The sequence below is a fragment of the Macaca mulatta genome, chromosome 1 (genome assembly GCF_049350105.2).
Source record: "Macaca mulatta isolate MMU2019108-1 chromosome 1, T2T-MMU8v2.0, whole genome shotgun sequence".
In the NCBI taxonomy this organism is placed as follows: Eukaryota; Metazoa; Chordata; class Mammalia; order Primates; family Cercopithecidae; genus Macaca; species Macaca mulatta.
The window spans coordinates 222608769-222634933 of NC_133406.1; the positions used below are offsets into that span (position 1 = coordinate 222608769).

The following is a 26165-nucleotide window of genomic DNA, read 5'->3' on the forward strand; positions in this document are numbered from 1 at the left end:
TTGGCTTCTAGAGCCTGCCTGAATTCCTTGGCTTGTGGCCTCTTCCTTGCGTGACTCCTATATCTTGCTTCTGCCATCACATCTCCTTCTACTGCCTTTTACCTTCTTGCCTCTCTCTTATAAGGACGTTGTGATTACATTGAGCCCACCTGGATAATCCAGGCTGATATTTGCATCTCAAGATGCTTAACTTGATCACATCGGCAAAATCCCTTTTGCCATGGAAGGTAACATATTCACAGGTTCTAGGGATTAGGATATGGACATCTTTGGTGAGAGGGCATTATTCTGCCCACCACAGTGACACTCCAGCCTTCTCTTATCCTCCCCTGGGGATTTTGGAGGCTGTATGTTCCAGGTGATGTAGCTACAAGATGCAACAGGGCTGCTCAACCTGCTTGGGCTTCTCATGAGCCCAAAATAAATCTTTATTATTGTGTTAGGCTGTTCTTGCGTTGCTATAAAGAAATTCCTGATACTGGGTAATTTATAAAGAAAAGAGGCTTAATTGTCTCATGGTTCTGCAGTCTGTATAGGAAGCATGGTGCCAGCATCTGCCCTGCTTCTGGGGAGGCCTCAGGGAGGTTTTGCTTGTGGCAAGAAGGAAAACAGGAGCAGTCACGTCACATGACAAAAGCAGGAACAAGAGAGGGAGTCAGTTGGGAGTGGGGAGGTGCTACACACTTTTAAACAACCGGATATCATGAGAACTCACTCACTCATCACCAAGGGGATGGCACTAAGCCATTCATGAGGGATCTGCCCACATGATCCTAACACTGCCCACCAGACCACACTTCCAACACTGGGGATTGCATTTCACCATGAGATTTGATGGGGACACAGGTCCAAACCACATCAATTGTGTTAAGGCAGTAAGACTCTGGGCTCAATATGTTACTGCAGCAGGGCCTATCCTAAACAGACTGCTCACAATCTTCCATGGGCTCTTCTTGGTGAATGCCAAGTCTTGACCATGGCTCAGAGGGGCCAGCCCCACCCCTCTCCAAAGATTCTTGGCCTTTCTCTCTGAGTTAATAGCTGAATGTCCTGATGAGTTTGTAGTGGTTGAGTAGAAAGTTCTGAGAAACCTCTACCACTGACATACATGTGACCTTGACTGATGTCAGCCTTGGCCATGTGACTTGCTTTGGCTAAAGGAGTGTTCATGGGCATGACACAGGCAGAGGCCTTAAACGTGCTTGAATGGTTTGAGCTTCTTCTTGAGCTTTGGTGATGTACCATAAGAGGATCAAATGTCAGGTAGTCACTTCCCCTTTAGTGTGGGCCCCAAACAAACACCCATGACACCAACCAACCCATGGAGGAGGCACGAACCCAACCCACAGCTTGGAATCCAGCCCAGTTGACCTGCTGTCTGAAGCAGAACTGCCCAGCTGAGCCCAGATTAGATCAGCTGAACCACTTCAACCTGAACATGAACATAATTACAAATGCTTCTTGTTGCATGCCATTGAGGTTTGAGTTGGTTTGTTATGCAGCATTATTGTGGCAACAGCTGACTATTACACTTAGCCCGGAGGAATTTGGATTTCTCAAGTCTCTGGCCACATTCCACACCTGGATGCTAGGACTTGAGTGAAATAGTGAGCCCCATGTCCCCTGTTCATCTGGGAAGAGCATGCCTTCCATCTCCCTTGCCCTTCCCTTCTCAGTGCCTGTCCCAGTACTGAATGCCAGGAGGAGGGGCCCGGTTGCTGCTACTGAGCAGATAAAGAATGCAGAGCCACAAACCGAGGTGGGGAAAATTGTTCTGTTTGTTTTAGTTAAACCGACTGAAGAAGCCAAGACACAGACGGAAAGAGAGACTAAGAACAAGACTGGAAATAGTTTAGAAAAGAAATGAAAACCGGCCGCGGAGATGTCAGTGCCCAATGGAGTGGCCTGGGTGGGTGCCTTCACGTCAGCTCCAGAATCACTGTCAGGGCGAGCACCAAGGTGAGCCGGGCGCCAGTGGGGCCAATGGAACCTGTGCCGGGAGGCAGGAAAAGGGTCAGAGCCTGCAGACCCAACCCTGTTCCAGAACAGTAGAACCTCCAGGTCCCCAGCAAAGATGCTGGATTTCAGCATCAGGACAAACTGGGTTTGAAGACCAGCTCTGCCACCTGGCTACCTAACTGTCCATGATCCCCTCCCCTACCCCTAGGCTTGCTGGGCTGTGGTCAGACTTCCTAGAAGCCATGAAGATGGTGCAGTGAGGACCAACAGTGGGAGCCTCCATTGTGAACTGTGAGATTGGCTCCATGTAGGGAGGGGGTGTGGCAGGCCTGGGAGCAGTGTCTGGGCCCCTTGGGGTGGTGCTCAGGCTAGAGCAGGTTGGGGGGTGGGGGCAGCCCAGGGAGGACAGTATAAAGGGCCTGCACTGAGACATCCGTCGATGCTCCCAACCACCCTATGGAGTGGTTCAGAGTCTCAGAACGCAGCCCCACGGTCGACGTTGGACACACCCTTCTGAGGTCAGAGCAGCCGGGCTCTGAGCTAAGAGAGCTAGAGATGCCATGGACAGTGAGACCGAGCTCTGAGCTAAGAGGGCCAGACATGCCATGGATGGTGAGATGGGGCACAGTTGGCCCCAGAAATCTCAGCTGGCTGCTTTGGCAGGCTGAGTCCCCCTTGATTGCCTCAATCCCTACCTCTGCCCACTTTGGACTCTGACTCTGCCCTACTAGAGGGCAATGATGTGCCTGAGGGGTCAGGGAGTGGCAAGGGTATGCACATGGGAAGTGTGGGGAACCAGAGCTTTCTGGTGCCTCAAAAGCCACCCTCTTTCAAGCAAAAAATCCTGAGGGTGGAGACTTACCATTGGAGTCCTCCGTTCCTCTTGGGATATTTGGATTTTCTGTTGGAAAGAAACAGAAAGAGAACCAAAGAGTGGATGGCATTCAGAGCTCAGGGAAGGAGTGGCCCTTTACCCAGCACCTGCTGTGAGGTATCACATGCAGTGTCTCAGTGCAGCCACACAACCTCCAGGGGAGCTGGATAGTATCAGCCCCCTTTTGCAGATGGAGGAAGTGAGAGAGGTTAAGCAGTTTGCCTAAGGTTATTTCTGAGTCCGAAGCTTATTTATAGTTGTAACCACCGAACGACCCTGCCTCCCAGTGGGGCCCCCTCCCAGGGCAAATTTAGGGGATTTGGGCCCCTGTTGCTTCCTCCTCCTGGGGATACCTCCCAGCCAGGACTCGTCCCTGTGGTTGTTCTCCCAGTCCCCAGCTGAGTGCTCCATACCAAACACGATGAGCCGGGTGTGCGTGTCGGTGGAGCCCAGTGGGTTCTGGGCAGTGCAGCGATACATAGAGCCATTGAGCTCAGCAGGAACCCGCTCCAGCACCAGCTCCTTCCCGTCGAACTCAGCACTGCCATCCAGGAGGCGGCTCCCAACCCGCGTCCAGGTGAACATGGGCTCCGGGAAGACTTCGTTCTGTTGGCCAGAGCAGGGGAGAGTTGGGTCACAGGAGGGCCCATTCTGCCAGAGCAGCAAGGGGTCATGGGCATGCCCGGCCAGGGCTGGCACAGCATTCTCATCTGATGGGTTGGGAGTGGCTGCCCTGAACTCCAGGAGGAGAGGGAGTCTGGGACTGAAGAGAATGTCTCGTTGAAGAGCTAGGTTCACTCTGAGTTCTAGATGGAGGAGTGAAACATGTATGTACCTCTTTGCCATTCCCCATGGGAACCGATTCTCCCAATTACACATTGGGAAACTGAAACCCACTGGATGTGGCTGGGGATCAAGGGAAGGGTGTTAGAGAGGACCGCCAGGAATGCTGGTGCTGGATCGATACCTCTACCTCCCCCTCACCACCCTCCCAGATGCTCAGAGAGAGGCTGACCTGAAACCCATGGACCAGAATCCTCACTGTGTCCCCGACCCGGGCTCTGCTAGGCGTCATCACAATTTTGGGTCCTTTCGGGGCAACTGTAGAGAGAGAAAGGCCAGGTCAGAGAGAGTAAGGAAAGGAGGGACAGGGTACATGGAAGAGAAAGTTCTAGTCTAGTGATCAACATCCTTGGGATCAGCTGCTTCTGTTAGAAGCTCAGTGTGCTCATTCATTCATTCATTCACACCTGCATTCATTCAGACATATTCCCTAAGCCCATGCAATGAATCAGATGCTCTCTAGGACCTGGGGAGTCAAGGGTCTATATAGGACACAATTCCCGCCCTTGGGTGGTTCACACACCAGTAGGGGAGAAAGACAAACAACCGAGAAGTACAAGCCAGTACCATGAGGGACAAGATCAGAAAGGCCCAGTGGACGGTGGGATCAGGGAGGGAAACTTACCTGGGGCAGGTGCTACTAGGCTGCTGATGGGGAGCAGCCTGTGCCAGCAGCCAGACTTGAGGTACCCCCAACTCCCACCCATGCTACCCCCTTGGGAGGTGCATTTCTGGTGTCATCAGCCCCATTGTCCAGTTGAGTTAACTGGGCCTCAGAGAGTCATGAAGTGATTTGTAAAAGGTCACACCTTGATGAGAGCCAAGATCAAGGTGCGGGTCTCCTCCTCCTGATTCAGTGCTGTTTCTAACAGGTTAATCTTCCCAGTGGGATTTTTCTAGAACCTCTGGGTAGGGATGGACACAGTGTGGGAAGACGACCTCCTTCCTTGTGCCCAGCCTCACTGCCTCTCTTCCTCACTTCCTTGTATCAGCTCTTATTCAGTCCCTTTATATCACTGAACTTGAAAGCCAAGATGCCCAAGGGCAGGGCTATCCTCTGAACAATGCCTGAGAATATCAGGGATGGAGGAGACACTTGGGATCATTGGGTCTGTTCCCTTCATTTCAGCTGAGAAACAGAGCTCAATGGATAATGTAGAGGCTTATCCAAGGTCACTCACAGAACCAGTTACCCATGTTTCCTGACCTTCTCGCCAGCACTCTTTTCCCCAGATTCATTCATTCACTCACTCACTCAACAATAATTAGGGAGCCAGCCATTTGGAGCAGAGCAGAGGATATGGTGGTGAACAAGACCCAGTGCCTGCTGACTCGGAGCTCCCACTTCAGTAGGGGTGAGAGTTTGTAAGCAAACAAGCACATATGCAAAACAGGATGAGAGTGACCATGCTCCATGCAGATCACTAGACCCAGGGGAGGGGCTCAGAGTTGGTGGGTGACATCCTCAGATAGTGGTCAGGATGCCTCTTCCAAGGAGGTGACATTTAAGCTGAGCTGTGAACCCCGTGAGGCATATTCCAGGCACAGGGAACAACCAGGGCATGGGACAGAGGCAGGTCAGGGAGGGAAGGGGGTTGGGAGACAGATCCCATAGAGCTTCCAGGGCCGGAGGAAGGGGTGAGGGTTTTGTTTGGTACTCTATGCTTTGTGCTACTCTGTGTAAACATCTTCTAAGGGTGGAAAAGGTTTGTCCTGAGGCCCTGGGGCTGCCCTGGGATCACCCCCACCTTTCCTTGCTGGTCCCCAAACCTCTCTTTCTGACTCAAAGCTCTCAGAACAGAAATCAGAGCAGTTGGCAGATGTGGGTGGTCTCCCAGGCACTGCCAACTTCATTCTCTGAGAATGAAATCAAAGGATTATTAATTAAACCATGAGCAAGACATCTGAAATGCCACATGGGTCTAGGGAAGGATCCATGGGAAGAGCAGGGCTTGCACCACGGAGTGGGGGAATCGCTGGGAAGGGAAGGGCTGGTTCTGCAGCTGCATCTGTCAGTCAGTCAGGTGGAAGGGCCACTGGCCTGGGAGACCTGCGAGCTGAGTTCTAATCTGTTCTGTGTGCCCTTGGATGAGTGGCTCCCCCTCGCTTTCCCAAGTGCCCCATGGGAACAATGATACCCCTTGCCTAACACGTGGGGCCATTAGGAACATCAGGCGGTGGCAGGTTTGATGGCTAACATTTGTTTAGCGTGTCCTAAGAGCCAGGACCTATGAAGTGCCATATGCATAATCTCATTTAGCCTTCCAGCCTTTGAGATTGTCGTCGTAAGGAAATGAAGGCTCAGGGAGCCCAAGTAAGTTTCTGGGTTTTAAAATGAACTCTCAAGTGCTGTAGACGTCGATTTGCAGATGAGAAACCAGGTCTAGGGCAGTCTGACCCTGGGTAATCTTGGCGGCTCTAAGTGCTGCTAGGGTGGCATTGTTGGCTGCAGCCAGGAGAGGGCGCGGAAGGGCATCCCGGTCCTGGAGAAGGCTGGAGCCGTGGAGGACCCGGCAGACAGCTTTCCCTTCTAGGTTAGATTCCTCACTGCCCTGCTTTCTAAAGGGCCTGCCTTACTCCTTCAGGCCTGGGCCTGGGCCTGCTGGTTCTAAGGGAAGAGGGAACCAACCTTTCTCAGGTATCAAGCATGCGCTAGACTCCATTTTAGGATGGTCACACCATTCTGGTACTTATGAGGCAAGTTACCACAAAACCCATTGTGCAGGTCATAGAACCGGCCCTCCAGGGGGACAGTGACTTATCCAAGGTCACACTATAGGAAGTATCAGTTACAAGACGTGATGGCACATACAGCTTCAGAGGGAGGCTCAGAGCCCAGGGGCAGAGGTGAGGCAGAGATGGGTGCCTTCTTGCACCCAGGGCACCCCGGCTCCTGGGCTCCTGTGTGCATCTGATCCTGAGGGGCACAGAGGGTGGGAAGAGGAGGGATCTGGTCCTCCCTCGCTGCTTTCAAGCTCTATCCTGGCAGCTGCCACCAGACAAGTGCCTTTGTAGCAGATGGTCCCTGACTCCCTCCTTCACTGCTGCGTTAAGATGTTGCTTCCGGAAGCCAAGCCAGCTGCTGTCAGCCTCCCCACTCCTTCCAACCTCAGGCTCCTGACACTCAGAGCCTGGCCCATTAGCAGCTCCAGACAGTCGAAACCTGGCCCCACTTGCCTGCTTCTGACCACAGTGGCTGAGAGTGCCCGAAAGGAATGCTCTTAGTCTCTGGACTTTTCTGCCTGTCAACCCCTGGACATAGAGAAAGAGTAGGAGTCCAGAGACCCAGGATTGATGCCCAGCCCTCTACTTTCTGGCTGCATGACTTGGATGAGTCATTTCAACTTGTTGGGCCTCAGTTTTCTAACCCGCAAATGGGGAGAATAGGCTACCACCCTGCTTGAGGAAACACTCTGAAAATGACAATGGAGGAGGGAGATAAGACTGCAGTGTGAAATGTAAAGTGATATTTATCTGCTCAGGGAATGAAAAAGATCCTGGACATATAAGTTGCCTTCCTTACCTCTCCTGAGCATCCTGATGCAAGGATAGTACTATGGAATCTCAAGGAAAAGCTCCTCTAGCTTTCCCCCAGGAATTCTGGGTGTTTTCTAAGACAATCACTCACCCATTCACCCAATCATCCATCCATCCATCCATCCATCCATCCAAATATCCATCCATCCAAACATCCATCTATTCATCCATCCCTCCAAACATCTATCCAAACATCCATTCATCCATCCATCCAAACATTCATCCATCTAAACACTCATCCATCCATCCATCCACCCATCAAACATCCATCCATCCATCCATCCTTCCATCCATCCAAACATCCATCCATTCATCCATCCCTCCAAACATCCATCCAAATATCCATCCATCCATCAAAACATCCATCCATCCATCCATCCTTCCATCCATCCAGGCATTCATTTTATTCATTCATCTATTCAAACATCCACCAATCCATCCACACACCTACCTATAAACCTACCAATTTGCTTACCCATCCATTTATTCATTTGCTCTATCCATCTAATTCTTTACCGTACACCTAATTTGTGGTGGTCACTATCCAGGATCACTGTTGGGGACACCATGATGAATAATAACAGTAGCTTATATTTCCTGAATATTTGCTCTGCCTGTCACTATAAGCACTTTGTATGCACTGCCTTACTTAATCTTCTCAACAACCTAGAAAAGCATTAATTAATTAATTGTTAAACAGTTGTTTATTAAGAACTATGTTAGGGGTTGTTCTGAGCCCTGTACTCTGTGAACTAGGCAGATAAAGACTCTGCCCATGTGCCATTTAAATTCTAGTGGGTGACAGGAATGCCCAGAGTTTGACTGGGATGGTGGTTACACCGGCATTCACATTTATTAAAATTTGTTAAATTGTGCACTGAAGGACCTGAATTTCCCAATAGGTAAATTTTATCAGAGTTAAGAAATATATGAAGAATGAATTATTTAAGCCAGTTCACCTGACTGCCATTACATCTAAAACCAAATCTCAATTCCTAGCTTGTGGGCGATTCAGACAATAAGCAAATATAGAATATACTTGCAGGTGGAAATGAGTTATGTAAGAAAACAAAGCAAGAGAAGGGGTTGAAGGAACCAGGAGGAAGAGGCTGCTTTAGATAGAGTGTTCAAGGAAGGATCCTTTAAGTAGAGGCCTCGAGCAGAGGCCTCCTTCCAGTCAATTTCCATTCTTCGTAGGTCAACACTGTTCCCGTTTCTATCAATGGAGATTTCTTTTTTGTTCTAGAATTTCATATAAATGGACTCACACAGTGAGTACTCTGTCATCTGACTTTTGATCAACAGTTTTGTTTTTTTTTTTTTAGACAGAGTCTCACTCTATTGCCTAGGCTGGAGTGCAGTGGCATGATCTTGGCTCACTGCAACCTCTGCCTCCCAGGTTCAAGGCATTCTCCTGCCTTAGCCTCCCAAGTAGTTGGGCCTACAGGCATGAGCTGCCATATCCAGCTAATTTTTGTATTTTCAGTAGAGCCAAGGTTTCACCATGTTGGCCAGGCTCGTCTCAAACTCCTGGCTTAAAGTGATCCACCTGCCTCAGCCTCCCAAAGTTCTGAGATTGCAGGTGTGAGCCACCATGCCCAGGCTGATCAACATGTTTTTGAGCTCCATCCATGCTAATGCAGGTATCATGAGTTCATTCATTTGTATTTATAAAAAGTATTTTGTTATATGAAGATACTACAAGTTTGTGTATTCATTTTTCTAATTATGGACATTTAGATTATTTATAGTTCTGTCATTGTTGCTGTTGTCATGAATAAAGCTTCTGTGGACATATGTTTTCATTTCTCTCAGGTAAATACCTAGGAGTGAAATTGTTGGGTCATAAGAGCAGAAATATTTTTATCTTTGTAAGAAACTGCCAGGTTTTCAAAGTAGTAGTACCATTTTATACTCCAACCAGCAAAGCATGAGAATTCTGATTGTTCTGCATTCTTGTCAACATCTGGTATTGTCAGTTTTTTAAATTTTAGCCAGTCTAATGGATGTGAAATGGTATCTCATTGAGGTTAGAAACTTCATTTCTTTAGTAACTAATAATGTAGTGTACGTTTTTACATGTTTATTAGCCATTTGTATATTTTCTTTTTTAAAAAATTGGGTTGTCTTACATTATTGATTTGTCATAGTTCTTTATATATTCTGGTTACAAATGCTCTGTCAGATATACGTATTGAGAGTATTTTCTCTTATTCTATAGTTTGCCTTTCATTTTTCTCAAGGATGTCTTTGTAAGAGCAGAAGATTTAATTTTTGATTAAATCTAATTTACCAATTTTCAATTTATCATTTAGTTTTTATTTAGTTTTTTTGTGACCACTTTAAGAAATCCTTGCTACACCAATATCACAAAGTCTATGTTTTGTTTTAGAGGCTTCATGATGCTGACTTTTATGGTTAAATCTATGATTCATTTCAAATTAATTTTTGTGTGTGTGCGAGGTAGGGGTCCAGGTTCAATTTTTCCTTATGCCTATTCATTTGTTTCAGGGTCATTTGTTAAGAGAACTTCTCTTTCCTGATTGAATGGCCTTGGGGGTCTTTGGCAAAAATCAATGAACTCTATGTATGTGGGTCTATTTCTGGACTGTATCCTGTTTTATCAAACTGTTTGTCTACCACAGGAAGGTTTTGGGTGGGTGTCATGATCTGATTTATATTTTAAGTAGATCAATCAGGGTGGGAAATAGGATAGTGCAAAAGTAGAAGCAGAGCGACTTGTAGTTTGAAGGCTACTCTAATAACTCAGGCTTGAACTGATGCTGCTTGGGTTGGGTATTCGGAGAGGACACCGTGAGGAGTGGCAGATTTGGGATATATTCTGAAGTCGAGCTGCCAGGACTTAATGACGGTTTGCATGTGGGATAGAGGAAAGACTGGAAAAGGTGGGTGGCTGCAAGGTTTCTGGTTTGATCAATGGGAAGAACATGGTTGCCATTTAGTGAGATGGGTGCCAGGACACTCAGGCATCTCTGGTCTAGATCACAATAAAGGTACAAATCTGGTGAGACAAGAACTCAGAAGAGGCACAAACAGCTCGAAGGGTTGGGGGAGGGTCAGAGAAGTCTTCCTGGAGGGGTGGCATTTGAGCTGGGGAGGGCATCCCTGCGAGGGAAGAGCAGGAGTGAAGGTTCATTGCAGGGAGACACGCCCCACCCTTGTTGGCCTGATCTTCAAAATCCTTGTTGAATGATTGGATTTTGTGCTCTGAGGTCATCTCATCCATCCCACTGTCTCACCCAGAGTGCAGGGTGCCCTGATGGTGCAAGGTGCATACACTCACGACCCTTTGGCTCATGGCACTCTCTACTGGTCACACCCCCTGGCTCAGTGACACCTCACCACAACCCTGACAGGTGGGCTATAGAGCACAGTGGTTAAGAACGTGGGTTCTGGGGCCAGACAACCTTGACTGGCTGACCTAAGAAAGGTTACTCTAAGCCTGAGTCCCTCACCTGTCAGATGGGAATAATATTATAGCATTTCTCAGCGGCCTCACAGGTTCACTGCAGGCTTAAAGGAGACCTGATGAGGAAAGCATCTTGCAGAGAGCCTGGCTCTGAGCAGGTGCTCAAAATATTTGTGCAGTTACTATTCTCCCCCTTCATCAGGTCAGAAAACTGAGACTCAGAGACATTAAGAAGTCTGAGTTCTCACTCAGCAGTCAAGGGAGACTAGGAAGTCAGCCCAGGTGTCTCTTTACTCACCCACCCAATTAGGGCCCTTCATCTTGGTGGCCCTGCTGAGTCCCCCATGCCCCAAATCCCCCAGTGTGCACAGACCTGCCTGTCCAGGCCCACTGTTTATGAGTGAGCCCTTCTTTCCCTTGTTCTGATGATGGCGAGCGGGGGTGCCCATAGAGGCCACTCCAGTTAAGGGAGGGCCTGGGATCCAGGACAGAGCAGGCAAGTGCTTTAATGTGGTTTGGGGTGCTGTTGGTAAGGGTCACACAGGCCAGCAGGGGCACACCCCCTCCCATCACTAGGAGATGTCAGCTACAAGCTCATTTTTCACCGGCTGACTTGAAGTCTGTATCTGGCCTTTCGTCTTTCTCGTCCTTATTCTTGGTGGGGTGGGGCAAGGATGCCACCCCGCTGGAAGCCAGAGCTTCCACAAGAGGGGCAGGAGGGGTCTTTCATAAAAGAAGCAACCAGGTGAAGAGTGGAGGCTGCTCTGTTGGGGGAGGAAGAGGCCATGGAAGGATGGAGCATCCAGAGAGAGGGGTGAAGGGCTGGCAAGGTGGGAGGACCAAGAGAGGGGTTGGAGCAGACCCTGGATTGAGAAGACCTCAGCACCTAGCACAGGACCTGGCCTTAAGTGACGCTTGTAATATCTTCGTTTTTTCTTTTCTTTTTTTTTTTTTTTTTTTTTTTTTTTTTTTTTTTTGAGACGAAGTGATTCTCCTGTCTCAGCCTCCTGAGTAGCTGGGATTATAGGTAAGCACCACCATGCCTGGCTAATTTTTGTATTTTTTTTTTTTTAGTAGAGATGGGGTTTCACCATGTTAGTCAGTCTAGTCTTGAACTCCTGACCTCGTGATCCATCCGCCTCAGTCTCCCAAAGTGTTAGGATTACAGGCGTGAGCCACTGTGCCTGGCCCAGTGCCTAGGTCAAAAATGGAACTGGCCCCAGTGATATCTTTATGGAATGATGAACAAAGAGTACCCAGGAGGTGGGCACCTGTGACAGAGGGATGCCGTGAGGAGGCAGGGTGAGAGGCTTAGAGCAGCCTCTGGAGCCTTTGAATTCTCCCCCACTCACCTTGGGTATCTTAAACTCCCTGAGCCTCAGCTTCCTCCTCTGTGATATGGGATAATAATGGTGCCTACCTCACTGGGTTAATATAAGAGAAGCCACAGTCTATGGCATATAGTAGCTGCTCAGTAGATGTTAGCCTTTATTGTTAGTTTCTGTATGGGCAGGTGGCCTGTGAAAATCAAAGGACTGCTGGGTGCGGTGGCTCACGCCTGTAATCCCAGCACTTCGGGAGGCCGAGGCAGGTGGATTACCTGAGGTTGGGAGTTTGAGACCAGCCTGGCAAATATGGCGAAACCCCATCTCTATTAAAAATACAAAAAAAAAAATTATCTGGATGTGGTGGTGGGCACCTGTAATCCCAGCTACTTGAGAGACCGAGGCGGGAGAATCACTTGAACCTGGGAGGCTGAAGTTGCAGTGAGCCAAGATCACCCACTGCACTCCAGCCTGGGTGCGACAGAGCTAGACTCTGTCAAAAAAATAAAAATAAATAAATAAATAAAAATAAAAAAGAGAGAGAGAGAAAAAAAGTCAAAGGGCCATTGTAATGGGTCTTCAGGGAACCAGTCCCATAACCAGCCAAGACAACCAGTCCTGGAATTGTTGAGTTCAGTGGTTGGCATGGTAGTGAGTGAAGAAGGCACCAATAAACCTGGCTTGAAATTTCAACGCTGCTATATACAAAGTTAACGACTTGGCAAGGGACTCTACCAACTTGAGCCTCAGTTTTGCTCATCTGCAAAATGGGACTACATGGCCAACTTGTGCTTATGAGGATTGGATGAGAATCCTTGCAGATGTTCCTAGCACATAGTACATACTGTCTGTACAAGAAATCCTTTTCTTTGGTATTTGATACTGAGGAGATGTTGGGTTTTCTGGTGGTCCAGCTAAAACAGAAGCCCTCTGGAACACCTGACACAAGCTGCAGTCCCAGTGCTCGTCAGTCACCACTCTCAGTCCTTGGTCATGAGTGGCCTGGGTTAGTGGCTGTGGACTGCGCCAGGCAGCCCCCGAACACTACAGGAGTTTTGGAGTACAAGCCCAGGCATCTCGGGCTTAGGGAGGAGCTGCTGGGGGCTGTGGATCAAGGTTCAAAGGACATAGGTGAAAGGACAAGTACAGGTCATCGTGCCCATCCCCTGCCCTCACCCACCCAGTCCATACAAACAACCAGAGTCTTGTCTATTTCCAGCAGTGAAGATTCCACATCTCCCCCTTCCCTGCCCTGAGTCAGCGGGGAGGAGAAGTATAAGGGGAAGGGAGTGAGTTCTTTGTGCTTTGGGGATCCCTGGGTTGGTGCTCTGTGGGGAGAGGAGCAGATCATGGACAGGGATTGGGCTCTTGGGCTGAGCTAGCTCTGGGCACCCAGTGTCCTCTTTGCCTGCCTCCCACATACCCACAGATGACAGGGCTTTCATTGTACTTAAAAGTGTAAGCCAGAGCGATACCTTCCATGTCCTATGTGTTCCTGACCCCAACCTGCCAAAGCTTCCTATGATTTTCAGAATTCCAAAACCTGATCCAGCAAGCCTGCAACCTCCCAGGTTCACAACCCTTATGCAGCAACTGTCCTCTGAGCTCACTGGGCTCATGTGCAACCCAGAAAATCTCCCTGTCACCTCCCTTGTTCCCACCTGTGATATAGAAAACTTCCCTGAGCAGGCCGTGACCTCGAGGTTCCTCTCCTTGACCCGACAAATGTCCCCTGATCTCTTGTGCTCCTGAGGCTGACTGGAAAAATCTTGGCCTCCCCTGGTCTTCACACTGACCTTCTATGCTTCTGACTTGACTCAGCAACCCTTCCTGAAGAAACCCGACTCTTGTGTATTCTTTATCTACCCAGCAAACTTCCTGGTTCCATTTTTGACCTAGAAAACCTCCCCTGTTTTTAACACCAATCCAGCAGATTTTTCTGACTTTCCATCTTTTTTATCCGGGCTGTGCAAACTCCCTGACCTCTTATGTTGCTGACCCAGCCCAGCAACTCCCTTGTTCTTCCCCAACTTCTCGTGTTCCTGACGCAACCCAGCAAATCTCCTCAGTCTCTTGTTTCTGATCCTTCCAGAAGACCTCCCAGACCGCTCAAGTTCCGGACCTAATCCTAATTGAAAAGTGCTTTAAATGGTTTGTAATTTATATCAAATTAAACTGGCTTTGAAGCAATTCCTCTGACCTCCCCTGATCTCCTGTGTCCCCGACCCTGTCTAGCAAACTCCTCTGACCTCTCATGTTCTTGGCTCAACCCAGCAAACTACCTTGGCCTGTGGGTACCTCCCCACACATGACCAAGGATCTTCTCCAATCCAGCTCAGCAAACCCCGCTAAGAACCCTAACTCTACCCTTTGCGCTCCAGTTTGCTCCATTTCCAGTTTGCTCCATCTCCTCCCCCTCTCCATAGGTGTCCACAGCCCGGGAACCCTATTCCAAGGCTCTCACCACACCCAGGTCTGCAAGGGCTCTACAGAAGGGCCCCCACCAAGCCTTACCCAGCGTGACCTCTGCCTGCATGGGCATCGACAGTGCTGGGTGCTTGACCTCGCAGCTGAAGAGGGCCTCGTTGTCAATCTGTGGGTTGAGGGTCCAGGTGAGCAGGGCGCGTACTTCCACAGTGCCGTCGCTGCTCGGGGTGCGGCTGTGGCGCAGGAAGTAGGTGGGCTCGGCGCTGTGGACCCAGCGGGGGAACTCACGGCTCACGACCGTCTCTGGTATGTTCTCTGTGGTTGGCTGGAGGAGGATGTTGGGATCTGGGGTCAGGCCATGGGAGGGGCGCTCCGTGTAGGGTCGCCCACCCCGGTTCTCGGCATCCAGGAGGGACAGTGACTTCTGCATCTTGGTGTCATCCAGGTCACGGTGCAGAAGGCTGCGGAAGGGCCTGCTGTCCTGGAGGGGGCCGGAGCTCGCAGCTGGTGGCTCTGATAGGGGTACTGCGTCGATTGGTTCCCCATCTCGTTTGAAATAAACCTGCCATTGCAAGGAGGGTGTGGAAAAAGATTTTGTGCTACTAACTTCAACCTCCCAGTGGGCTCTCCGATGAACTGGGCACAGGATGCCAGTTCTTCCAGAGCATAGCAGTCTAGACAGTCACCCACACCCCGCTCCTTTCCCTCCAACACCGCCAAGAACTATGAGCCAGTGTGGTATAATGGGAACACATGCAGGCCCTTGGGGCAGAGGCTTAGCCCAATCCCATCATTTACCACCTGGTGAGGTTTTTTGAGCCTCAGTTTCCTCACTTGTCAAGAGAAGAACAAGACACCTGCTTCATGGGGCCGTTGGATGTGTCAGTGGAACCACGTGGGAAATGGGGACCTTGGCCTACACCATGGCAACCACCTGGGGTCCAAGGGCACCACTCGGGGAGGGCATGGGGATGAGGGAAAAATGGAAGGCACCAGAGATTGAGAAGTTGGGAGAGGACGAGGAAAGAAAGAGTCTGTGTGCGTGTGTATTTTGGAGATGGAAGGCAGAAAACAGGTGCATGTGTGGGAGGAAGCTAGGTGTGGGGAGGAGGTGAGAGCAAACATCTCCTCGCTTTCTCTGCTAATGGGAGCTCAAGTTTTGCGAGGCGGCATTTAATTTAATTTGCTGTCTTTTTATTTTGGTACATGTACCCAGAGGCCTGTGGGGATTAGATGTATTTTTAATAAATCAGATAAATATATTGATAGGGGGCCAGGAGAGGGAAAAGTAGGATGCAGCTCTCTGGGACACAGGTAGGGGAGCGAAAGGAAAGTGTGCAGGGGGAGGGGCTGCAGGGGGGTGAAGCAGGTGGGAGGGGATGGGGGGTATGAAATGTGGGATTTTTGTCAGAGTTTGTAACGTCAATGAAGAGTCTCTTATGCACATGATAGCCTGCGTTGGGGTTTTTTTTTTCCCCCATTTATTTTCTTCTTTTCCTTTTTCTTTTTGAAAAGTGCTTTAAATGCAGGTTTGTAATTTATATCAAAAGAATTTCTTTAAAGTTCTGATGTCTCAGGCAAACATAAGATGCCTGGGATTTGGGGAGATGAGGTTCTTTTGCATGTTTATATCTGAATATTTTATTGCCATGTCGCAAATGTCAGGGCAGGCAGACAGGATGGGTAGGAGGGGGGTCTTCCTACAGCCCCTGGACTGTGAAAAGCCTTTCTTTGTGCCTTTCAGGAAAGGACTTTCTGTTTGTGAGAAAAAAACAGCTTTCCTGATTTTAGGGAGACTGGACCTCTTTAGGGCCTCCAAAGGAGAAAATCTGGGGTCATGTCCTGCTTTCAGCAACTGGCTTTGAAGCTACCTTTTTTGGTCCACTTCCTAGGGACTGAGGCTTGTCTCTGTTCCCCTGCCCACTGCCCCACCTGTGTCTCTATACCCCTGCCCACTGCCCCACCTGTGTCTCTACACCTCTGCCCACCGCCCCACCTGTGTCTCTGCACCTCTGCCCACTGCTCCACCTGTGTCTCTGCACCTCTGCCCACTGCCCCACCTGTGTCTCTGCACCTCTGCCCACTGCCCCACCTGTGTCTCTGCACCCCTGCCCATTGCCCCACCTGTGTCTCTGTGCCCCTGCCCACTGCCCCACCTGTGTCTCTACTCCCCTGCCCACTGCCCCACCTGTGTCCCTGTGCCCCTGCCCAGTGCCCCACCTGTGTCCCTGTGCCCCTGCCCACTGCTCCACCTGTGTCTCTACACCCCTGCCCACTGCCCCACCTGTGTCTCTACACCCCTGCCCACCACCCCACCTATGTCTCTGCATCCCTGTGCCCCTGCCTGCTGCCTCACCTGTGTCTCTGTGCACCTGCTTACTGCCCTGTCCTGGGCCTCTACATACCCATTTACCACCCTGCCCCAGTTCCCAAGGCAGGGCTGGCCTAGATTCCCAAGGCCACACCATTGGACCATGCCTGGGAGACAGTTGGGTCTGGAATGAGGGGAACCATTTGGCTCCCGTCTTGAACTGTAACCCTACATACCCATCGCTCTAGCTCCACACCTTGCTAAATCCTAGTACTGTATGAAACTCATAGGATCAAGACACAAAGTATTACAAAATGTCAAAACCGAAAGGGTACGTAGCTTGAAGGTTCTCCAAACAGGCTTCATGGAACCCTACGGGTTCTAAAGTGGTGCTTCAGGTGTCAATGAGAGTGACTTGGCCTCTCTTCACTTTTAAATGTCATACATATGAGGTTTCCCTGTATACCATTTAGACCAAAAGGGTCCTTGTGCTTCTAAAAAAGCTGAAAAACGAATATTGTCCAGCCCCCTCAACTTCGTTGCAGAAACAGAGGCAGAGGTGGGGAGGGGGAATTTCCTGCTCACCGTTGTTCGGTGAGTACAGCATGGCCGGGACCCCAGCTCTCCAGACGCTGCACCTCCTACCCTAACCCCTTCAAGAGGTCATGAAAAATCTCATGAACTGCACTGACAAATATCTAAGAAACTACGCTGGGTCTAATAAGTTGGTCAAAAAGGAATTTCCTCTCTCTTCCCTCCCTTCCTTCTCTCCTTTCCTTCTCTCCCTTCCATCCTCTCCCTCCTTCTTTCAGATGGGATTCCTGATGATCACATGGGCTTCTGGGAAGGCCAGTGAACCTGAAGCTAGAGACACGGACCTGAGACCCAGCTCTGTCAGGAGTGCCATGGTGACTTGGGACAAGCCCCTTTCCCTCTCGGGGGGCCCCCTTTCATTTGTCTCCGTTGGACTCAATAACTGAGGTTGACATGCTGGATCCTGGGCTCCCCGGAAGACCACTCCTGCTGTGAAGTTCTAGGACTCTGCCTCCAGGAGGAGTGGGGGTTCTCAGCATGGGGAGATGGGGAGCAACAGGGGCACATGGATGCCTGGGCCGATCCGATGGGTAAACGGGATCGGACAAAGGCAGATGGGGACAGAGTCAGCCCTGGCCAACCACTCCCTCTCCAGGCACAGTGGAGACACCTACAGCTGGACCAGCCCCAAAGCAGGGTGGTTCGGCAGATGGGAAGGAGCTGGGCGCTCCAGGGGTACTCACCATGGGTGCTGGTTTTCCTCCAGACACGATGCAGACTAGCGTGAAGTTCTGGGCTTGGTAGCGGCTGAAGGGGGCTGGTGTGTCAGCGGCCACCACTTCAATGGAGGTGGGAGGAGCTGCCCCAAAAGGAAGCACAGGAAGACAAAGACTCAACTTGGAGATTCAGGAAGAGTTCACTGACCACCTAAGATGGCCCAGGTCCACGTTGGATGCCAGGGGTGGGGGAGGGCAGGTGTTGTCGAACGCCAGGGGGTGCCATTGGCATCCATTACAGTGAGGAAGATGTCCTTGCTGGGAATATAGACAAGAGCCCTGTCCTCCTGGAGCTTGCAGCTTAGTGCAGAAGACAGACAGGAATCAAGAGATGGCACAGATCAAAGTGTGAAGTGCATCCGATCCCCAGAGGAATCATGGTGTGTTGAGGGGACTCTGCCTGAGCCTGGGAGTTCCAGGCAGACGCTGCTGAAGCAGCCACATTGCTGCTGTGATCTGAGGTCACAAGAGTGGGTGGGAGATAGCATGGCAGGTAGAAGGAGCTTTGAGTTTTAACACCTTGAGTTTTAACAAACCCTGAGATTCCCAGCCTCTAAAGTAGCTGGGACCACAGGTGTGTGCCACCATGCCTGGCTTATTTTTGTGCCAGGGCCCGGCAGTAGGTTGGCCAGGAGAGAGCGGGGCAGGCCAGGGGGAATGTGGTGCCCAGCGGGGCTGGGCATATGGGCAGGGCACAGAGCATGTGGCATGCTGTCAGGGGGATTATGACTTGAACTGGCATGCTGGAACAGGTTGTGACATTTTCGGGATTTCTGTGAACCAGCAGTTAACCGTTTGTAACTTGTCGCAGTGAGTATTTTCACATCACAAAAAACAGCAACTGCTACACTTTGGGGCTTTTTCCCTCCTTCTTCTGCCCTAGCCCCCAGAGGGCTGATTTATCTTTAAAGCATGGGTTACAGGTTTTTCTTCTTTATTCTGAGAGCAATGGGGAGCCACTGAAAGTTTTCAGTGAGAGCAGTGACATCGTCTGGCTTGCATTTGGAAGAGACTGAAAACAGAGCGGGAATTTCAGCTGGGGAAGATGGTACTATACACTCGGATGGGGGCATCTGGACAGGTATTTGTGGCCAGGAGTCTTTCCTTCCTTCCTTTCTGGAAGTTGGCTTGTTTTTGTTGGCCACCCCTCCCACCCACTGAACCTCTCCTCTCTCCTCACCCACTGCCCCTGGCTGGTTTGTCAAAACCCTTGCTCCCAGACACTACGGAGCATCGCAAGGGGTAGGGGCTGGGCCATCAGGCACACTTGGGTCCGAATCCCAGCTCAGTCACTACCACTTCCACGTGCTTAGGCAGGTCACCAAAACTGTGAGCCTCAGTCCTCCAGTTTGCTAAATGGGAATAACATTAATACTTAGCAGACATTTTTGCAGGACAAAACCAGCTAATGCATATGAAAGGTTTAGCATATGGTAGGAATTTGCTATTATTGTGATTTCTGATATTATTTCCCTAACCACTTCATAATCAGCAGGACAGGAGCCAGAATCTTAGAGCCTCGCTTGGGAAAATCTGTCAATTCTGACTTACCCAGCCTTGGGCCATGCACAGGGAGGGAAGCAGAGAAAATAAAGAGGTGTGGGCCTTTCCTTCCTGCAGGGGGTTTTCACTCCAGTTAAGTTTAATTAAATTCGACAAACATTTCCTGACACCTACTAGGTGCCGGGAATGATGCCAGGTGCTGCCAGGAGGTGCCCAATGATGAAACAGGTAAAGCATTGAAAGTTCACAGTCAGGTGGGGGCGACAGACACACGGGTAACTCTATTTCAAGGCCTAGTGAAATGAAATCAGGTGTGAGTCATTCATTCATTCAGGGAGCCAACTCATGCTGTCGGCAAAAGAAGCAGAGCACACAGAAGACAATGGGAGAACAATAGATGGAGAATTGTAATTAAGCGTAAGATCGCATAAAACAGATGGTAAGCGGGATAGGAATTCCGAGAAGGGAAAAATACACCAGAACACGTCAATTACCTAGAAATTGCAGATTCTGCAGTCTAACTTTTCCAACACTTGACCAAAAACCTGGATCCCACACAAGAACCCACAATGGCTAACACTTAGGAATCGGGACCTGTTCTGAGTTCTTAACGTGTGTGCATTATTTCCATCTTCACCATCAGTCTACGAGCTGGGTTTATTTATTCCCATTTTACAGATGGGGAAACTTAAGAGGTGAAGCAACTTGCTCAGGCTCATAGTGCCAGTATGAGGAAGAGCCAGGATTTGAACTCAGACCGTCTGACTCCAGAGCCCAGCCTCTGACATGAAGCTGAGCCACCTCAACCTTTGGGAAGAAAAAGCGAGCTTGTATCTATTGGTGCCTTTAGATGTAAGTACACATTTGAATCACCAGGAACATTCACCTACCTTCCATGGACGCCTTGTAATCCAATTCCATCAGGAACGGATGCTGTGGGTGGCTCCAGTTACTCAGTTACCCTAAAGATCAGTGACCTCTGCAGTTAGAGCTTAGCATAAAACTCTGGCGTGGCTGGTGATGGCAGGTGAGTAGGTATCAGGATACCCTCCAAGAATCCTAGAGGCTCAGAACCAGGCAGGTGGCTCCTTTAAAATCACTCATTCATTCTTTCTTACCTTCACTGAGCAAACAGAGATCAGACACCTAGAACCTTCCTGAGAGGAGAGTATTGCTCTCCTTCCTTCCTTCCTTCCTTCCTTCCTTCCTTCCTTCCTTCCTTCCTTTCTTTCTCTTTCTTTCTTCTCTCTTTCTTTCCTTCTTTCTTCCCTCCTTCCCTCCCTCTCTTTTGTTTCTTTCTTTCTCTTTCTTTCTTTCTCTCTCTTTATTTCTGTCTTTTCTTTCTTTCTCTTTCTTTTCTTTCCCCTTCCTTCTTTCCTTCCTTTCTTTCTCTTTCTTTCTTTCTTTTCTTTCTTTCTTTCTTTCTCTCTCTTTCCTTCTTTCTTTCTTTCTCTTTCTTCTTCCCTCCCTCCCTCTCTCTCTCTTCTTTTTCTCTCTCCTTCCTTCCTTCCTTCCTTCCTTCCTTCCTTCCTTCCTTCCTTCCTTCCTTCTTTCTTCTTGGCAGGGTCTCACTCTGTTATCCAGGCTGGAGTGAACTGGCACAATCATGGCTCACAGCAGCCTTGACCTCCTGGGCTCAAGTGATCAATTGTTCTGCCTCAGCCTCTCAAGTAGCTGGGACCCCAGGTGTGTGCCACCACTCTTGTTTTTTTGTTTTGTTTGTTTGTTTTTAGCTTTTTTTTTTTTTAATGTTTTGTAGAGCTAGGGTCTTGTTATGTTGTCCAAGCTGGTCTTGAATTCCTGGCCTCAAGTGATCCTCCCAATTTAGCCTCCCAAAGTGTTAGGATTACAGGTGTGAGCCACTGTGCCTGGCTTCTGAGAGGTTTGCTTTGAAGAGTAAATGTGATGGCAAGTGTAAGTTACCTGCAATGCAGGGTAGCAATTTTAATTATTTGTAAGACTATAAATAAGAGAGGTAGTATAGGACAATGGCTAAGGAGGTGGGCTCTAGATCAGACTAGCCAAATTTCAAAGATCAGCTGTACCACTTACTGGCTGTGTGACCTTGGGCAAGTTACTTAACCTCTCTGAGCCTGGTTTCCTGATCTGAAAAACAGAATTATAATGTATTTGTGAAGATTCAGTAATGTAGTGCCTGCAAAGTGTTTTGAAAGTGCACCCAATTACATCTTAGTTGTGCTTATTGTCAATGTGATTTACTAGCATTATTATTTGAGCCTCCTTGCTAAGGACTGGGAGAATAAAACATGGTCGTACCTTTGGGGCATTCACGGTTTAGTGAGGAGATCAGAAAATGCCCTAGATTCGGGCTGTCCCATGGAGCAGCCACTCACACATGCAGCAGGGGAGCAACTGAAATGTGGTTTGTTCAAGTTCACATGTGCTGTAAGTGTAAAACTGAAGTCTTCGTTTTTTAAGAAGAGTGTAAGATATATTGTAAGTGTAACATGTTGACATGATAATATTTTGGATATATTGGGTTTAATAAATATATTACTAGAATTAATTTCACCTTTTCCTTTTTAAACTTATCTTAATGTGGTTATTAGAAAACTTACAGTGACATATGTAGTTTACATTTTGCTTCTCTTGAACAACTCTGGTCTAGACTTTCCATTTTATAAGTAAGCAAACTGAAATCAGAGAGAGACACAGGTTTGGCTACAATCATACCCTGTCAGTGGCAGAGCCTGGAATGACCCCTAGCCTTCCAAATCCTGGCTAGGGTTCTTTGCACAGCATGGTGCTTACATTCCCCACCCCCCCAAGCATTCACACACACACACACAGGAGATCTGTACCTGAGTCACGCGCACCACCCACACAGACCCTGATTGGAGCTGTGTTCCCATCCCTCGTTTTATTTCTGAGCAGGTGTTAGCAATATGTATAGTTAATCAAGCTCATAAGACAATAACAGATTTCAGTTGTATGGACGATGACATAGCAGAGCTGTTAATATCAGCGTGGACACCTCAGGCTTCCCACACCCTCCCCATCAATATACTCCCCAGCCAGTGAGTCCTAGGAAAATGTCACTCTGCATCTCGCCTCCTGTCTCCTGGTGGATGGTTCTAAGTGCCGGCAGTCAGGGAGCCATCTCCATCCAGGAGTCCCTGGCTCCTGACAGATGCTTCACCCTGCACGTCACTATTAGCATCTCCCTCTTCTTTTCTCTTTCCCTTCTCTTGACCAAGTATGGCATTCCTACCCACATAGCCCAATAAAAGCCAGTTTCAGAGCCTCAGCGTTTACAGCTTTCCTTCACTTAGGCTTCCCCTATTACATTCCTATTCCCACCCTACTCCCCCTCTCCGCCTCCTCCTCCATCTCATTCCCATCCCCATCCCCACCTCATCCCCCATCTGCATTCCCATCCCCATCCCCACCTCATTCCCCATCTCCCTTCCCATCCCCATCACCATTCCTACCCTCATCCTCATCCCCATCCCTTTCCCCATTTCATCTACATCCCCATCCCCGTCTCCATCTTCATCTCCTTCCTTATCTTTATCCCCTTTCCACCCTCATCCTCACTCCATCTTCATCTCCAACTCCATCTCCTTCCTCATCTTTATCACCATTCCAAATCCGTCTTCATCTCCATTCCCATATCTGCCCCCATCCCCAACCTCATTCCCATCTCCATCTCCTCCCCCATCTTTGTCCCCATCCCCATCTTAATCTCCTGCCCCATCTCAGTCTCAATCTCCTTCTCTATTCGTATCTTTACCCTATGCCCATCTCCATCTGTGTCTCTATCTCCATCCTATCCCATCCACATCCCCTTCCCCATCCTCATCTCCATTCCCATTTCTATCCCCACCTCCGCTCCATCTCCATTCTCATCTCTGTCTCTATCCTCACATTCAGCTCCATTTCCATCCCTCCCCATTCTCAATCGTCATCCCCTATTCTCTCCTCATTTCTGTCTCCATCTCATGACCAACTTCAACTCCATCTTCTCCCCCATCTCTATCCCCACCTCCATTCCTATCACCACTTCTATTCCTGTCCCCACACTTATCTCTACCACATCTCTATCCCCATCTCCAACTCAATTCTCCTTTCTGTTTCCATCCCATCCCCAACCCCAATGCCGTCTCCATCCTCATCGCCATTCCCATCCCTGTTACAGTCTCTGGCCAACCAAGATCAAAAGCCAGCAGCTTTTAATGTGCCCTATGCCTGGGATAGATCCCATGCCCCAGGACGTGTTCAATCAAAGGTGGAAGATCAGCTGTGAACACAGATATCAACTCTACATGACTTCCTGGACAAGAATAATCCCAAGTAGAAAGTCAGGTAACAGAATGAGCAGTGTAAGGTGAGGCCACCTGCCTGTGTTTTACTGTATTCACACGAGATCCAGGCGGCAAAGACTCATCAATGAAGACCCCTGGCTCACCAATCTCCCTCCCACTCTTCTGTTATCACCTTTAGACAGCGATGTCCAGTGCTCCCACCATCAGTGCCTCATTTTTGTGGCCTTTGAGGCTGTGTTTTCTGAAATGCCTGTGACAGTGCAATGCTCTCTGGGGCGTGTGTGGGGGGGTGGGAGAGTAAACACACCCATCACACTCATCAGCATCATTCATCTGAAATGACCCTTCTAAGGCGAAGAGACACCACGCAGGCATATTTTGCTTGGGGAAGAATAATCAGTAGTCGTAGTTGTAGTAGTAATAGTAAGAATCTAGGCCAGGTGTAGGGGCTCACGCCCATAATCCCAGGACTTTGGGAGGCCAAGGCAAGCGGATCACCTGTGGTCGGGAGTTCAAGACCAGCCTGGCCAATATGGAGAAACCGTGTCTCTACTAAAAATACGCAATTAGCCGGGTGTGGTGGTGCATGCTTGTAATCCCAGCTACTCAGGGGGCTGAGGCAGGAGAATCACTTGAACCTGGAAGGCGGAGGTTGCGGTGAGCTGAGATTGCACCATTGCACTGCAGCCTAGGCAACAAGAGCGAAACTCCATCCACAAAAAAAAAAAAAAAAAAAAAAATCTTGACATGAGCAGAGCTTCATAATTTACAAACCACTTCCAGACACATTATTCCATTTGCGTAACACCAGACCTGGGCGGTAGGAAAGGCCGACCCTATTCTATAAGTCCACTATGATGATCAACCAAGGGCACCACCATAAAACTCCCTGGAATCCACTGATCCCTGCCCCCACCCCCAACCAAACCAGTTGACTTTCTAGTTTATTTTTTCACTTTGCCTTAAGAGGAGAGAATTGCTGCTAGAAGGTTCCATGAATAATTTTTTTCTATCATCGGGAAAGAGAAAGTGGCTTCCCATCTGACACAGCTGCATGTCACAGCCAACCTCCATCACTCCTGTTCCATGGCCACCAAGGGAGGCAGGAGTTGAAGTTATTTTAGACTCAACAGTTAACATCGACACAGGGAGGTAATGGTCGGATGATGGGTTTTATGAAATTAACTCTGAAATATTGCCTGTCTTTATCTTGAAAGCAGAACTTTATTTCGGTCATCATAACTCACTTTGGAGACAATGCGGCAGCTCCTCTTGGCTCTGTAAATCATCCCGTGGCCTTTGAAATTTGGGAACACAAACCTGATCTGATATAAATCCCAGAATTATTGGAGAGGGAAATCCGCCCCACGCCTGTGTCAAACTGTGAGTACTAGAGTTAAATTCTCTTCCATGAGGTTCACTCCCACTTCTCTCAGGGTGCTGACTCTAATGCAGTCAGACCAAGGTTCTAGCCCAGGCTCTGCTCCCAACATCCCGTAGAACTTTGGGCAAATCAGTTGATGCCTCTGGTCGTCAATCTTCCCATCTATCAAATGAGTTCAATAAGACATACCCTGCCAGCCTCTTAGCTTCCAGGGTTTTTGAGAGGAGAAGCAAATGGAAAAATAAACATAAACCTTCTGTAAGGATAGCAAAGTGCTGAGCAAACAGGAAAGCTTTAATTATATTACCTCTCCAATGGCCCACGCCCCTCTCTTTGCTGAGAACAATGTATAGGGGAATTTCTTTCCCTCCCAGGAGTAACCATTGTCTTGAGGAAGGGAAAATCTCTCCAGCTCCTCGGGTACCACTCTGCGAAGGTGCTTAGCACACTCTGGCTCCCAGTGTCATTCATCACGGGGTGGTAATCAATTAGGTTTGGGGGAGGGATTGGGGAGGGGAGAGACAAGTTCAAAATTATATTGTTTGCAAAAAAATCCATTCTTTCCTCTCAGCATGCCTGCTCTATTGACTGCCTTCCTTTTCAATCAGCTCTTAGTCATTACACCATATTTCACAAAAGAAGAAAATCACCTTCTTAATATAAAAGTGTCCGTGAATATAAATGTCCCTCCATGTTCCCCATTTTAATTTCTTTCTTTTTTTTTCTTTTGGTTCCACACATCTTAGTTTCTTCCCCATCATCTCCACTAGTCTCTTTCTCTGCTCCTTCAAGAACCCGCTCAAAAGAGCACCTCCTCTGGGAAGCCCTCCCTGCTTCAGCAATGCTGAGTTGCCTGTGGTTCCCTCTTCACTTTACTCATCTCCTCTGTGCCCTGCACACACTGGTCCTTCTGCTGCTTAACTCCACCTCATCCTTTATGGCTGGCCTCAGATGGTGCCTCCTCCAGGCAGCCTTC

General features: G+C 49.0%; 1 protein-coding gene across 3 annotated transcripts in view; it reads right to left on the minus strand.

The window, feature by feature from the left end:
* Positions 1-1760: 1760 nt before the first annotated feature.
* Positions 1761-26165, minus strand: part of IGSF21 (immunoglobin superfamily member 21) — a 271522-nt gene continuing 247117 nt past the window's right edge. Inside the window, exons 5-10 of one of the 3 annotated variants that reach the window (XM_015125791.3) lie at positions 17984-18099; positions 14483-14720; positions 3849-3934; positions 3247-3439; positions 2822-2860; positions 1761-1990 (exon numbers count right to left, since the gene is read on the minus strand). In XM_015125791.3, coding sequence (XP_014981277.2) covers positions 1920-1990; positions 2822-2860; positions 3247-3439; positions 3849-3934; positions 14483-14720; positions 17984-18099 — 743 coding nt within the window. In that variant the 3' untranslated portion in view covers positions 1761-1919. 3 annotated transcript variants of the gene reach the window in all.